The 15,607-nt window shown below is 42.9% G+C and overlaps 1 protein-coding gene across 2 annotated transcripts in view; it reads right to left on the reverse strand.

Moving 5' to 3' along the window:
• The window catches only part of LOC102687387 (multiple epidermal growth factor-like domains protein 9), a 192,020-nt gene extending 177,525 nt beyond the window's left edge, over nucleotides 1-14,495 (reverse strand). For both annotated transcript variants that reach the window (XM_069183209.1, XM_069183208.1), the window contains exon 1: nucleotides 13,769-14,495. In XM_069183209.1, coding sequence (XP_069039310.1) covers nucleotides 13,769-14,345 — 577 coding nt within the window. In that variant the 5' untranslated portion in view covers nucleotides 14,346-14,495. The remainder of the gene's footprint in view (nucleotides 1-13,768) is intronic.
• Between the last annotated feature and the right edge of the window lie 1,112 nt (nucleotides 14,496-15,607).

Here is a 15,607-nt window from a genome sequence, read left to right on the forward strand (position 1 = left end):
TAAAATAGTCTCAGAGAGATTTCATCTAGGAAACGAGCTGGGCTCCAGACTTTATTTTTCACCTTGAACACGGGCTGCTTTGAAAGGGAACAGAAATCAGGAGAAGTGGGAATTTGGAAATGGGGCAAAGGGTTTCAAAATCTCAAAAATGCCAAGGAAAAAGCAAAGATAGCTGAACTGCAGTGAGGGGCACTGCACAGTAGGAAGGCAGGCTATGATTTTTCCCCAAGTGCTCACACCCAGGATCTCTGTACAATGCAGTGCACTCTCATGCACACAGCGTACATAAACCTCCACTGCTAACCAGTACAGTTCTTCTCTCAACTAGTTTTACTGGATAACCATCATTTACAGTATGTATCCAGAGATTATACATCCTGCTACTGAGCAAACAAGTAAATCCTGTCCTGCCTTACAGCATGTAGAGTACTCCAATGGATTGAACGTCTGGCCTTGTCATTAAGTGAAATACAGGTAAACCTGCAGAATTGTGGCTGAACAAACCAGGAAAACAGGTCCACTCGCAAGAAGAACTAATAAATTATACTTAAACTTAAATATGAGTTTCCAATTCTGTCCTCATTAATTAAAGTTTATTTTTACTCAGAGAACTCCCCCAGTCCCTACAGATTCATTCATCTTAAATTCATGACTTCTCCCCCCAACACACTGCGTGGGTGGACACAACAGTCTCTTGAACAGTTTGCCTCATGGGTAACCAGTTCTCAGCGGTATCCTACCATGTATTTTGTAAGACACTTTGAAACCAAACTCATCCTCCTTATCCTAATTGCCTTGGACTAAAAGTTCCCTTGGAGCTCAGCTACTGTACATCCTTCTCCAGTACAGACAACTGTTCTAAAACCACAACAGAGCAAAGTGAGTTGGTACAGGTACGGTCCTCTCTGGTGCATAGATGCCAATTTTGAAATTACAGAACTGGCAGATGCAGTTGTTTGTTACTTTATCAATGGATTAGAAAAAGATTTTCAAGTCATCCCATGATGGCACATGAAGAGTTACGATCAATACCCTGGTCACAGTTTGATACACAGCATAATTTCATTTACATTGGTTTAGGGCGAATTCAATTTGTTTGGTGCCAACATCTGATGCCAGTCGGTCTACTATAACGGGGAACTTACTAACACCTGTATGCAGTGCTGTGGAGCACACCACAACCACACTGTGGAGTAGTGACAGGGCTCTGGTATCATAGGAGGGTTGTGGGTTCAAATCCCAGAGGGGGCACAGCTGTTGTACACTGATTGAAGGTATGACATTTAAATTTGGATCTACCCCCCCCTCTTCAAAAGCCTTTCACAAAACAACCGCCGGAGGTTCCAGAGACTTCACTCCTGAAAAAAGGCTGGAGCTACAGTCTCCTTTGTGTGGGTGGTGAGGTACCAAGAGTTAAGAGACCAATTCAAATGGGCGATGAAAAACTGACTGTTTTTCAGTCCACACAAAATGTACATAACTGCAGTAGAAATATCTATCCTGGAGGGACTTGATTTATTCAAAATACTGAACCTATTTATAGTGCTATATAGACACTCCACACAAGACTCCTGGTGGAACAGGGGATGTTTTTGTCACGCCTGACATTGATGCCAAGGGCACTGAACTGGAAAAAGGTTTTACATAATCTTGTGTGAAAACCTGTGAATCACTGACAAGAGGATATGATAGATGCTTCCCCAGTTGTACATCTTTCACTCGCACACACAGAGAGCACAAAGCAATCAGGCGGTTTTTGCAGGCACTGGTTTTAGTCCTGATGGCACAGCATTATACTGATATCCCAGCAGACACACAGTTGACAACCTTAATTACTGGTAATAAGTCTTCCAGTGAGGCAAAGGCATCGTTTAAGGACAGGAGCGTTTATCACCCAATTTATTCAGTTCTGTGTTGCACAACAGATTAAACTGTTATTGATCCCGCCAGCTAACTTCTTAAAGATTCAACAGGAAACACCAGCAATTTTAATTAGGGTGGTATGAGATACAGGCATGATAGGCACAGGTGTTAATCTGATGCATTGGAAGATCAAGCAGCCCTATGCCACCACACTCTGAGGGTGGTGCCGAAAAAACACCCTTTCAGTCCAATCATGACCAATACCATCAGGACAGGCTTCCTCTAAATTATTCAATTTCCCCAAAATGAAAAACCCAAAACTCTGTAACCAAAACCTTTTTCTTTTCTTTTTTTTTTACAGGGCTTACAGTCTGGTGCTAAACGGAGACAAATGCTCTTCTTTTTTTGATGCAAAACAAGTAACAGCTGAACAGAATAAAAAGCAACAGAGAAAGGTGCACAACCATAACCAATTCCGCAAAAACATCATTTTTATTATGAACTACAGGGCAGTGGATACACCTACGTACTTCCTCCTTAGCACAGTTGTGACAATTAAATATCAAAGTCCTTTTACCCTACCTCACCACAGAAAACACAGTTGAAAAGTAAAGGCAGTAAAAGGTAACAGCAGAATACATAAATGATAGACAAAAAAAATCATAACTCATTTAGCGGCGATTTGTGTGGAGTAAGCAAAATACTGAAACAACATGCTGTGCTTGTGCTTTAATACACTGGATCACTGCCTCGAGGAGCTATTTCTGGGTTTACAGTCCAGTAACTCCTGCATGTTCTTTAGTTCCTTTGATTTTCTTATAACAAATCAGCCCGCAGTACCCGTCATTTCCGAAAAGGAGATGTTCAGAAAGTGATATTCCTGCAAAACGACTTCCATGCCAAAACTGCGAAAACGGTGAGAAAATTCAGCTCTCCGTTCTACACATGTAGTAGCAATGTCAACTATATTTCACCCCACAGAGTTCAACAGGGAGTGTTATCTTGAATGTTCTTCTCAAGAGGAACCTTGGAAGGAATCACAAACGCTAACACCTTGATTTGCATCGTTGGTGCTCACCTGTCTTCTCAATACCTCATACCCTGAGAAGATGCCTTAAGCCATAGAATTGCTTGCATTATTATACTATGCAATAGCTCACTAACTAATGAACCTCTACTACTGCTGTTTAACTGAATCATAGCACGAGGCATCTTGCACTACGATGGGATTTCATACATCATCTCTCATGCAAACCCTCCACCCAGTGTTTCATTCCAAATGTCAATTACTGTTATGCAAATGCTTTAAAAAAGGCTTTTTTCTGCCAAGCTGAAACACAGATCAAATTGGGAACGGTGTACAACTTTGTCATACAGAGCCCAGCCCACGCAAACTGAAAAGCAATCAAAACTGACTGCCATTTTTGCCATAGTTTTCCGCCTCCACTGAGTCAAGCAGAACACAGATCTCGTTTTAGAACTGATGCTCTCTATCCTTCCATTTCCATTGGCTACTTGAGCCAGAAATAGCTGCATGTGAACGGTGCCGTTTGTTTTCTCTAAGGATTGAAAATACCCCAGAAAGCAGTTGGTTTTGATTTCATCAGAATATGCTAATTCCTCGATTGCTGATAGAAATCCAATTTGCAGGTCTTTTTTTTTTTGTGCTCGACTTAACTTGCTTTTTTCAAAGCAAATTAGATTTCTCAGACAAAAGCTCTGCAATGCAAAAAGACATTTTGCTGATTTTAGATAATTTTGCTTCAGAAATTGCATTATATCAAAATAAACCGTTTGAAAGCTGTCAGTTTATTTCCCCTAGTCTTTCAAAAAACATAACATCTTGTGTACATATACTGCTTATTGAATTATTAAAGAGTGGTAGGTTCTACAGAGATGACCCTTCCTGTCCAAAATACTGGGAATAGTCAAGCAAGTGGTATGTTCCAGGATTCGTAAGGCCTGTAAAGCAGTAGCAGACCTGGCTCCTGAGTGTTCTGCGCTGTGGGAAAGAAATCAGATATGAGTGACCGCCCCAGAGATATAACACATGTGGCCTCTGGTTCATCACTGAAGGTAATTGCAGGTTTGGCTAGTTTCTCGTTATAGGAAATCTTAGGGGTTTAAGGTCAATGAAAAAACACCTAGCCGGTAGCACAAATTGGGATATACAGTAACACGCCACCAAATTGCCACACAGATTTCAAACAGAGCTGTGCCTGCTGCTCGCTGAGTGGTCCCTGATTTCCACGGACATCTGAAAATCCATTGATGTTCTTGCGACAACCGTACTGTATATAATGAGAACTGTAATCACCATTACTTCACTGCAGTCTTATGTCTATAAAAGCTCAGTGATAAGCAAGGCTGGGCCTGGTCAGTACTGTAAGTGGTGATGGCTGACCAGTAAGTGGCACTGCTCTCCCTCGGGTAAGATAAGATCACTTTATTGGCCATATACAATTTCTTGCATTAGGAATTTGTCTTTCACATACCCCAGCTTGCTCTCCATGAGACACACAGGCACACAGACGGGGAGAGAGAAGCTGGGGTTCAGAGCGCAGGGTCAGCCATTCATGTGGCACCCATGGGACAGCTGGGGTTAAGGGCCTTTCTCAGGGGCTCAACGGAGTAGGAGTCCTCTGCCGGCCGCAGGATCTAAACCTTCCAGCCACAGGCGCAGATCCTGAGCCACAGAGCCACCGCCCCTCTGAACCAGAAGTTTGAAATCATTGCCTCAGTATGGTGACCGGATGTGACCGAGTCAAAAGCTGGTCACTGCACTGATTGCGAGAATAGGACTGTTCCCCTGGGCAATCTGGCAATATGATCTCTCTTGGGCAATCTGGCCTCCCTCAATTTAACGGTTGATACTTTGGGGATGAAATGGGTTCCCTCATATATTCGAAGTACGTTGAGATGCTTCTGGATAAAAATCACAAATTAAGTAGCTATTTTAATGAAAGCCTTGCTAGTCCATGTGTTCTGTTTTTGTGGTAGGGCAGCACATAACATACACAATACATACGACCATTCTCTCCCAGGAAGAACAAACCACTTGTACGGTGCACCCCAACACAAATGAAACTTTGCTCTTCTGCATTTCTTATTAAAGCTCATTCAACCACAAAGCCGGGGATCCATGAGGGAACATAAAAACCTTTCTAGATAACAGATAATATTGTTCCCAGTGAAAAGAAACAGACGCCGAAATTGAAGGCGAGATATGTATTATTCTAGTGGGAAATTAAGCACTTCGTACCGTACATCTGCATGAGCCATTCCAAGAGACACGCTGCGGGACCTAATAAGAAAAACGAAATGCAAAGCACAGTACCCTGAGCACGAGGCAGGGCTCGACTCCAATACAAGAAATAAGAAGACTATGTGACAAACGAAAACGAAGCTCCTGTCTCACTGCTAATGTTGGCTAAAGGAGAACTGGGCTGCCTTCTCAGAAATAGGCTTCGAGAGGCCTGAAAAAAGCCTTCTGCTGCTTTTAACAAAGATGAACAAAGATCTAACGACGTTAAAAAAATTGCAAAAACGCTGCTTCAGTTTCATACAGTATACTGTACATCTCGCTATATTGGCTTAATGCATTATGTTCTACCAAGACTGTGTTTCTGGAATCTCCCATTTGTGACAAAACATCTTTCTCAGGGGGATTTGGGGTCCAAAAGCTGAACTGACACACAAAGTCCCTTAAGATTAAAGAAACATGCTGTATATGTACACCAGGATATGCAAGCTTCTAATGTAATGACACAACATAGTGTGATGCATAGTATTTGACTCCGTTACAGTGCAGTAAGTTTTACACAGGCACTAACAGTGTTCCGTTAATGGTGTATGGCAAGGGCTGGATTTCACTTTCCCCAAAAAAAGAATAAAGCACTTATCTCGGCACACATTCCTGTTTTTGCACACCTGCACTGCTGCTTAAACACACCCACATGTGACAATTATCTCAACAGAAATAATGCAAATTATCAACTTGGATTGGATTGTGGCGAAGCAAGAAGTGTTTTTGGCCAAACTAAACTAAATCTTGTTCAGCGTTGGCCGATTTCTGGCAATTTCTGGCAATTAGCGGCATAATTCTGTCCATTTAATATCTGTAGGTCAATACGGTGCTTCCGATTCCCTTTTCTTTCACTTTGATTAAATGTTCTCTTCATCTCTTTGTTGCTGTTAGATGTACATACCAGGGAACACTGCGGGGATGTGTAAACTCAAACTTGAACAAGTTCTCCCAGAATGCAAGGGAAAGGGTATCATTCTGGTTTACGTGCGCCAAGGCCAGCATCTTCAAGGCTATGAAAATGTTACTAAACCCTTCTACCCCTGGATTGTTGCTTACTGTTATTTCCTGGGCACTAACAGGACTGTCAAACAAATATTTTGAACTGAGCAGTCCTCAAAAGCTGACGCGCGTTGACTATGAGTTTTGTAACTCTGTCCCATGGGTGCAATGCCTGTTCTACAGTCTATCACAAGGCTTCAGGCACTGGCTGGGAATTAGAATAGGCATGAGCTGAGAGAAGCTGTGCTTCATGGTCTCCTCTGAAGAGCAGCACTCGCCTCTGTCTCACCCCTGCATTTATCAGCAGGCAGGGTTCTATTTATTTCAGAATCGACTGCCTCAGTGGCGCGTCGACTAATCAGAAGGAACTTGAATGAGAAAACGCCGGGCATTTGAATACCAAATGACAAACAAAAAAAGCTTAGGAAGAGCTTTAATGGTCTTTTCCAGTGAGCGGTAATTGCATCACTCATGCATTTTTTCCTCTGCTTTCAAAGACAATTTAAATAATTGTGATTTTTTTTCCTAAAGAGCATTCATTTGAATAAAAACCACAGAGCAAACAGCCCTTCAGGCAGGGTCAGACGAGCCACCAGCTGCAAGTGCTTCAGAAACAGGAAAGCAGATTACCTTATTACTCAGCGGTTTGGCCGATACTGCTTGCAGTCATCAAAACTTTTACAATTGGCCTCTTTACCTATTGATCAGAAATTCAAAACATCCATGGAAGATACTGTCCCAAAACAATACTCATTTATTTCTATGACAGTATTTTCCCCACTTCTGCCGAGCAGAGAAAGGAAGTATTCAATATAGATTTTGGACACCGTTACTCTGAGCTTTATACCTTGTGATAACAATTTTTAAAAACCGTGTGCACAGAAGATCTTCTTTTCAAGAGTCATGGCCAGTCTTCCTCTGCAGCTGCGATCCCCAGACTTGTGAACAATACTGCTGTGTCAGCCAACCTGAGCCAGTAATCAGCTTATTGAAAACAAAATGTTTATGCTTTATATACACAGGTGTGAGTAAATATGCTGAAGTAACGACAGCACAAGGCAGAGTTATTTGGAGCGAAATGATAAAATAATGCCTTTCGAAATTCTTCACCTTATCCACTGGATTAATGACTAGAAGAGCTTGCCTTAGCCGTGCCTTTGTTATCATGAATTTAAATAGAATATAGTGGGTAATACAGCAAATAAGGCACAAAGGCTTTAAATCAGGTACTTGGTTTTAAAAATCTGCAGCGCTAGGGGGAAAATGCGCTGTGCTGTCACACAGCTTTCATCTTCCCCGTTATATCTGTCAGCAGGTGTTAAACATGCAACATCAGCACACCTGTCCCAAAGCAGATTCAGATTGTGCGAGTAGAACAGTGCTAAAAGTTCAAGTTTAATAGGCCTTTTCTGAATTTTTTTTTTTTTCCCCCTGCGCATACACAACCAGTTTCAAAGGATTCTTGAGACGGCAAGAAAGATTACAAACCGGGAGAGGCCATCTAGTGCTTTCGGTGGTTACTAGGTATCTCATCTCAGGATCTGATCCAGCCCTTTCTCAAAAGAAACGAGGGTAAAAGCTTCAGCAACTGGGCTCGTTTCATACTCCCACATCCCTTTGTGTAAAGATCCGCATCCTGTTCTTAGTTCTCACTGCACTTCCACTTCCTCAAGCAGGGAGCGGCGCCGGCCTGCGTGGGCTGCCGAGGAGTGGGTAAAGGTTTATCCCACGTTGACGGGGAGCGTGGCACATCATCTCAGCTGGGGAGCCTTCTTCGGCTTCCTCTCGTGCCGCCTGGGTCGCGCTTCATCGCTCGTCCTGCCGAAACCTGCCGGGCCGACAGGGGCGACAGCTTGGGAGGATTGCGACTGCTTGTACCGGGTCCCCTCGTAGTCCTCTCAAGACTAAAAAGGTTCAGTTCCTGCAGCCCGTCGGTGTGGGACATTCCCATAAGCCCTGGACTGTATCTCCTCCAGTGATTCAACTTTAAAGGAACAGGTGTCATCAGTGCAGGGAATGCTTGAGGCCGCAAATAGCAGTGAATACTTTACAATCTCAAAGATCTAGGTGAGCTATATGTCCTCCTCTTATTGGTAACCTATCTTATTAAGTTCACATCTACATTACAGCTGACAGCTGACTGCTGTGTAGCACTCCTGTGTGAAATGAGCAAGGGTCTACGTTTCTGCTCTTATTATGGTGTATCAGTATTACATTAAGCACTTAGCCTGTAAACTCTCGACTGTTTTTTTTCCCCTCTTGTTCTTCCACAGGAGTTAAGCAGATCAAGAATTTCCCAGCATGCTTCTGGGAGCACATGGAATTCACGGAGCTCAAGATGCTGCAAGTGCACGTATGTACCACTCGTGACCTTATAATCACACATCAAAGACACTGATCTTGAGGACGAAAAAAAAAAACTATAGCTACAATGTGATCAAGCCCCAGGACATCGCTTACCCATTGTCCTCGCCTAGAATCTGCGGCAAACATAGAAATGTCTTTGTCATTAAAAAACTGGGGATCAGCTGGTCCCAGCGTTTGCCAGAAATCCCAACTGAGCAGGTAACCTTGTATTGTGTCGAGGAAGATGCCCTGACTGACCTTCGTCATATATTTGAATTTGAATGGGTCTGAATCACTGGCTTCTAAGAAAATCCCTTTGGACTGCTAAACCAGGGGACACTCAATCGTCAGTTCTCTCTTCCTCATTTGACTGGTTTGCCAAAAAAATAAAAATCTTCAATGTTATCAAAGAACCGTTTCTGTCCAATGTTCCCTTCCACCTTTGATTCCCAAGCCACTGGGAATCTGATAATTGTTGTTTGGAAAGGAAGACTCGATGATAAAATTGAAATATCAGCACTGTCTTGAATTGCAGTACATTCAGAGGCCTCTCTCTCATTCTGTATTGCCTTAACGAGAAACCGGCTGTTTCACAAAGCAAATAATAAGACTACTGATCAACAAGACCATGACGTGACTCTTCTTTCTCTCCGTCATTGATGAATTCATGTCTGTGGCCCTAGGCATTCACCTGCATGCTTTGGTTCAGTGTTCTAGAGAGAGGGAATCCCGAATTTTTGGTAGTTTCTTTATTGAATGGCCACCAAACTTGCACAATAAGTACCTTTAGCAAGATGTTAGAAGGGAAATTATATCTACCCCATAACCAGTTAGCAAACAATGTTCGAGAATAGACCATGCAGAATCCGATCAATCTATGGGTTAATCCTGCCTCAATTTCTCGAAGGAAGACTGAGCAGATTTTCATGTGCACAAAATTGAAAACATGAATTGTGTACAGGAACAGCTTGGACTCTGAAGAGCAGCCGAACAAGAAGTTTTGATCCTATCCAGATGCTCCAACATATTCCAGGAAAGAAAAGCTAGCAATGAGCCACAATAGTTTCTTTTTTTATTTTACACATCTGTTCATAGCATAGTTTTGGGAGCCCTGATTCAATCTACAGAACGGCTCTCAGAATCAAACCACTCCAAATTCCCCCAGTCCACTGACATCTTAGATTTTTATCGGCTTGAAAATACACCCAAAGGTAAAGGGAAAAAGGTTAAATGTAACAAAATCCTACTTAAAAAGCACTGGGCATCTCGAAGGATTATTAACACCCAATCACCTCTGGCAGAATGCATCACATGGTGGCTTCTCATTCACCAATAATGTACTGTAACTGGAATGGTGGACTTTTGACTCAGCTTGTAGAAAAGAGTTTTCTTTTATTTGTTCCCAGTCAAGAAGTTACTTTTTCTGCTCCCTAAAATAGTTTTCGCAACCGATCGTAAGTTAAAATATTCCTTCTTTCATGCTGGTGTGCCTGTTAATCAAGTCACATCAGTGCTTCAAAATGCAAATAAGTTTGGAAAAATGTATATGCTTTTTAAAATCCTCTTTTTTGGATTCAAGGTATTGGGATAACTATTTTTGTAGCTTCAGTTAAAGCAAAAAAAAAGAGACTTAATAATGCTTCACAGAGCCACTACCTTTTTTAATTCAAACCTTCAATATGGCTGGAATGAGATTGTTCTGAGACTCCAGTTTAAGGCCAGTGAGCAATGCTCGCTCCAAACAGACAAAGGAGAAAAAAAACAGCTTAAGAGAGTGTGAGAGAGACCGGACTGCAGCAAAAAACATTTCTCTTTGTAAGGGAAATGTTTTATCCACTACACAGCGATTGTTTCCCAGCCTGCGGACACCACTGTACTCATCCTTTGCAACACAGCAGAAACCGTACTCCACAATAAATACTCCTGACAAAACCCCTTCGCTGCTCAAACTGTTTAAAAAGCAAACCAAAATGAGCTTTCTGTTTGAGACGGTTTACGGACAACTGGACTTAAATGACTGTGAATATCCCTTCAGCGGCAGTTTCCAACACCACTACATGTTATTGAGCTTAGATAATCACTCTGAGACAAGTGTTCTTTGTTGTTAAGGAACAGCTCCACTCAGATGGTGTTAATTAAATTATTGAAAGTACTGTTGCATACCAATACTATAGTCTCAATAATGATTACACTACTAAAGTGATTTCCTATACAGTACAGCTTAAATGCCCACAATTTGTGTTTTAAAACTCAAAGTAACATCCATAATATGAACAGCAAGTTTTGAATGCTTTACATTCATATGCATTAAAAACTGCATTAAATACCTGTTCCTGTATTATGTAATCCATTGACACCGTGATTATTTTAATAAATATGTTTTATTTTGGAGTGAGTCATGTAACCCAGCTGATGACGGACTGAATTCTTTTGTTATCACTTTCTAAAGACACCACATGTAAAAAGTGGTCCTGCCTCGAGCAGTTAAAACGACATCTCGGTATCAGCCCAGTAAAATGATCAGAACTGCAAAAAGCAACTGTATTCCTGGAGCTAGGAGAAAAACGTGGAAGACTTGGAAAACAAAGAATACAAAAGGAAAGCAACAACCTCAAGGAATACATAAAAGCAATGGACAAAGACATTCCTTTGATCCCTTATTAGATGGAATTCATGATGAACAGACAGTACAGTTCTGGACACAGGCAGTGGGCAATGTATTGTACTTGTGGGTCATGTATAGGATACATCAAACAGATACAGTATACAGAACTTAAATGTCACACTTATCTGGAGAAGCAAACAAAGAAAATGCCAACAAGCATTGCGTATGCGTGTTTTGTAGCCCCAAAACCACCGACAGGTAAATCAACAGCACAGCGCAGCCTAATTGCATAAATCAAATACGATAACCAAATCAACAGCATCTTCTTCAGAGAGCCAGTGTGTACAGGAATTCCAGCTTGTTACTGTTCTTTTGGTCACTTTTAGCATGTCTCCACAATCTCTAGACAGGACACTGTAAAAACGTCAGAAGAAAAAAACGGAATTGTTCCAGGGTATTAAATTAGTTTGAGGTTGAAGTGTTTTTGCATCCCTTCCTGTAAATGTATGCGTTCTGCATGCTTCAATAGGTGTCTTACCCACCTTTAGGACAGCAGATTCTGTTTACGAATGGAGACCAGCAGAGAACACGTCTGATTGCTCTGGTCTTTAAGAGGCTACTGTGAAAACACCAGCCCAGTGACAATTCCCCTGATGAGCACAAAATGTAGCTATTCCTGAATTCATTGCAGATTGAACTAGAACTCGTAAGGTACAGTAGCTAGACTACAGCACCAGCCATAAACAAAAAGAGAATGAAGTCTCTCTGCACATACTGTACTGCACAATCATGTGAACTATAATTAAAGCTACTGTAAAAACATGAAAATATTTCACATTTAAATGCCTTAATCTTAATCACACCACAACAAAATCTTATGAGGGATGTCAATTGCGCTGGGGGGGGAGGTTGGGGTCGTCTATAATGGGGCCAATAAGTGGGGAAAACAAGTCAATCACATAAAGATACAGCAGGACACAGATGAACCTTGAATTAAAAATACTGATACTCAGAAGAGCTTACAGTATCCTACATTCTGAACATGCTATAGACAGAGATACAGTATGTATACTGTGTGTGTTGTATCTTATAGGGGCTTTGTCTCCTTCTCTTAAAGGTACAGGGATCGTTATACATTTAGAGGCTCAGATTCATGCAAGCTCCGGACTACACAATGCTCAGCTTAGGAGGTACTGTACCACTGACTGACTGGAAGGAGTTAATTCCAGGGAAGATTCTCCCTAAATCTTCCGATTTGGAGGGTGATGTTTCTTTACACACATCAAACAGACTTGAATATGCTAGCCTGAGTTCAAAACTACCAACCTTCTGGGAAATGTGTTCAGGTGACAGTGCCGCGCTCTTTACTATACACAGTAGATTAAGTCTCTCAACTGTATAGTAGAATCGTTAAGACTTTAACCATTTGAGGACCATGCGCCCCACCAAGGCACTGTCTTTAGAGCTAATGTACAGTATACAGTCACAACAGTACTGAAGTACGCGAAATAGGGAACATCTGGGGGAAAGGGAGCGATCTGGCTTTGCAACATAAGCATTTTTAGATGTGACTAGGGTCATTTAACAAAGCGCGGTTTTGGAGTTCCGCGCATTGATTTACAGGCAATCGATCCTTCTGCGATCGCTTCGAGGAGAAACCGGAATGATAAGCTGCTGGTCTCTGGGCGAGCCTGGGCTCTGTGCTCCAGCCTGTAGCTGGAGAATTACAGTACCTGCGCTGTCCCTCCCCACCAGCCGTGCCCACCGCCTGTAGCGGTAGCCAACACAAAGGCGCCCCTCGCCCCAAATTCCATTAGGCACCGGCGCTCTGTACCATCAATCCATAGGGTGAAAAGAAATAACGTTTCACATAGGAATTACTGGTCATTCCACATTATATTTTATTGTTTCTACATCAGATGGATAACTGTTAATGAAAAGTCATTTTTTATCCTGCTCTTTTCAGCACTGCCCGCGCTGGGTTGGATCGACATAGCGGCCAACGCGTCTCCAACCTCGCAAGAAATCGATTTTTTTTTACGTGCAAACTAAAGGGGGGGTAATAATGGCATCTTAATATTACTCATTACTCCTGTGGTGGCATTTTCATCAAACATCAGATGCTGTTCGGTGCTTGGCGCGCACCGTTACGATCCACCTGAAATCAAACACCCTATTTCTAGACTCTTTTGTCGATAGGCTTTCATCTGTCGCCGTGCTCTACAGCTACTGTACCCCTTGCTCCAGCGGAGACATTTGCACACACACACACAAAAATCGATAAAGCACTGTCATTTCAAAAGCAGAGGGAAGTTTGAAGTGGTTTTACTCAAGTTCACTCAGCTGTGAGCTCTCACCCGACAAATGTTTCTTTTTTTTTTGTCCTGCCTGCAAACTAACTGTATCAGCGTTGGCAAACCGAAACCCTTTTCGTTACTCTTAACAATAAACAAGTCACAGAGCTGTCAAGTGCGACGCCGCTTATATAGTCTATAGATATATTGCCACGTAGAGAACAGTGGTGACACCACCGCAAATAACAGAAACTATTGGGAGTTGCAATTTCTCCTTCGATTTGTCATGCAAAAGAAACAACGGGCACCAGCTGAACTGGTGTCGCTTCACCGCCCTTGTGCAAGCTCGCTCACCTGGTTTCCCCATCTCTGTGGTGGCGGCAGGTGCGCTGGTGGTCCCCCGTGTCTGCAAACTGGCAGCCCTGTCAGTGGCTGGGGACGCGGTGGTTCGCACTACCGGGGCACTGGTGGTTGACCGTGTTGTAGAGGTTGGGGTGCCGGCAGTCGCTCTCCCTAACTCCGCCGTGGTTACTTTCCTCGCCGTTGTAGGCACCATAGTGGACAACGGGGATGCAGCCGTGGAAAAAGCTGGCGTTGCTGCTCCCGCTGTCGTGGTGGTGATGGTGGTGGTGGTGGTGGTGTGGACCGGGGTGGCTTTCGCGGCGGTGAGAGTAGTTTGAACCGGCGTGGGGGCTAGTGTGGGAAAAATATCCCGGTCCTCCGGGAGGTGGTTGGGGATTGTCGCGCTGGACGCTTCCACGGAAGGCTGGGAAACAGCATCGTATTCCACTCCAGAAGGAGTCGCATGGCTGGCCTGGACCGAAGGTGCAGCTTCAGTTAACCCAACACTGAACAGCAAAAGCAATTCCAGAGCCGGGGTTCCTAACATCATTGTAGGTCTGCACTTCATGCTCCAGTTTTCATTCTCCATGAACCAGGTGCTTTACGTGGACAGTGTGTTGTCAGGTGGCCTCCCCCCCCCACCACGCCTCTCTCTCGCCGAGAGGCTAACTGCACACTTTTCCACTTGGTTTGGTGGCAAGTCCTCCGCCGTCTTCTCTCTAGGCAACTCTTCCCCCGAATGACAGCCGGGCTTTCTTACTCTACTACCTGCCCTCTCAACCGAACTCCCCCGAGGAAATTCCCAACGGATTGAAACGCTTCGCAGCCAATGGCGAGTGAAGGGGGCGGGTAAATAGGGGGGTTTAATTAGGGTTGTCAACGAATTAGATCGAGGAGGGGGCGTGGTCACACTAACAGCCAAGGTAGGTTGTCCAAGAATTACTATATGGTGTCATTCATTGCCCAAAGAGCTCCACTTGTCACACCCTCCCCCAGTTGCACACAGACAAAGGTTTTCACGCTATTAGACCAAGGTGTTTGCTGTTCATACATATTGGAACGCTAAATCCATTCTGGGTCCTCTTTAATAATAGTGACTCCTTGCTCACAGTGTTGTTTCCTTTCTTAGCTTAATGACAGTGACAATTATAAATGATTTATTTGCTCCGCAATAGAATAAAATGTTTTTTTTTCTGATGGAACCGACATTCTTTAAATGACCTCAAACATTGCTCTCCACCAATACAGTTCTGGTGGAGTGTTCCTTTAAAATATTTATTTCTGTATTCGTTTGTTTGAAACTATTGGTGTATTTGTTGTTGTTTCCCCCCGCAGGTAATGTCGCATTTGGTTCAAATTCATTTTTTTAGTTATCAAACATTTATGTTTGACATTTCACAATATTTATATATTTTATTTGTTTGTATTTGTTTGAACAGTGTTAAATTGTAACACGCAGTTTGACTTGCTTTCTCCTTTAACGTCCTTAGTGTCGGCCACTGTTTTTGTTCGCTCACACCAGGAAAACTACGGAGGGAAATAAACAAACAAGCACACCAGCCAACTAGCGCCACCTAGTGTAGATAAAATGGGGATACCTGACATAGTCCAATGAACTGTGTAATTGATTCAGGTGAAGTCATTAAGAGTCCAAGCCGGAATGAAAATCAGAAGACAGAACACCCTTGAATATCAGAGGTGATTTCAGAGAACTTCAGGGCACCTTGTACAAACATTTAACCAGCGTTTCGACTGGAGGGTTTAAAATGGTGATAACCCCGTGGGTGGTAGCCCCCCAAAACCACAGGCTTACGTTTCTGAGCTTGTGTTTTGTCAAAGTTGTCAAAAGAC

The sequence above is a fragment of the Lepisosteus oculatus genome, chromosome 24 (assembly GCF_040954835.1).
Source record: "Lepisosteus oculatus isolate fLepOcu1 chromosome 24, fLepOcu1.hap2, whole genome shotgun sequence".
In the NCBI taxonomy this organism is placed as follows: Eukaryota; Metazoa; Chordata; class Actinopteri; order Semionotiformes; family Lepisosteidae; genus Lepisosteus; species Lepisosteus oculatus.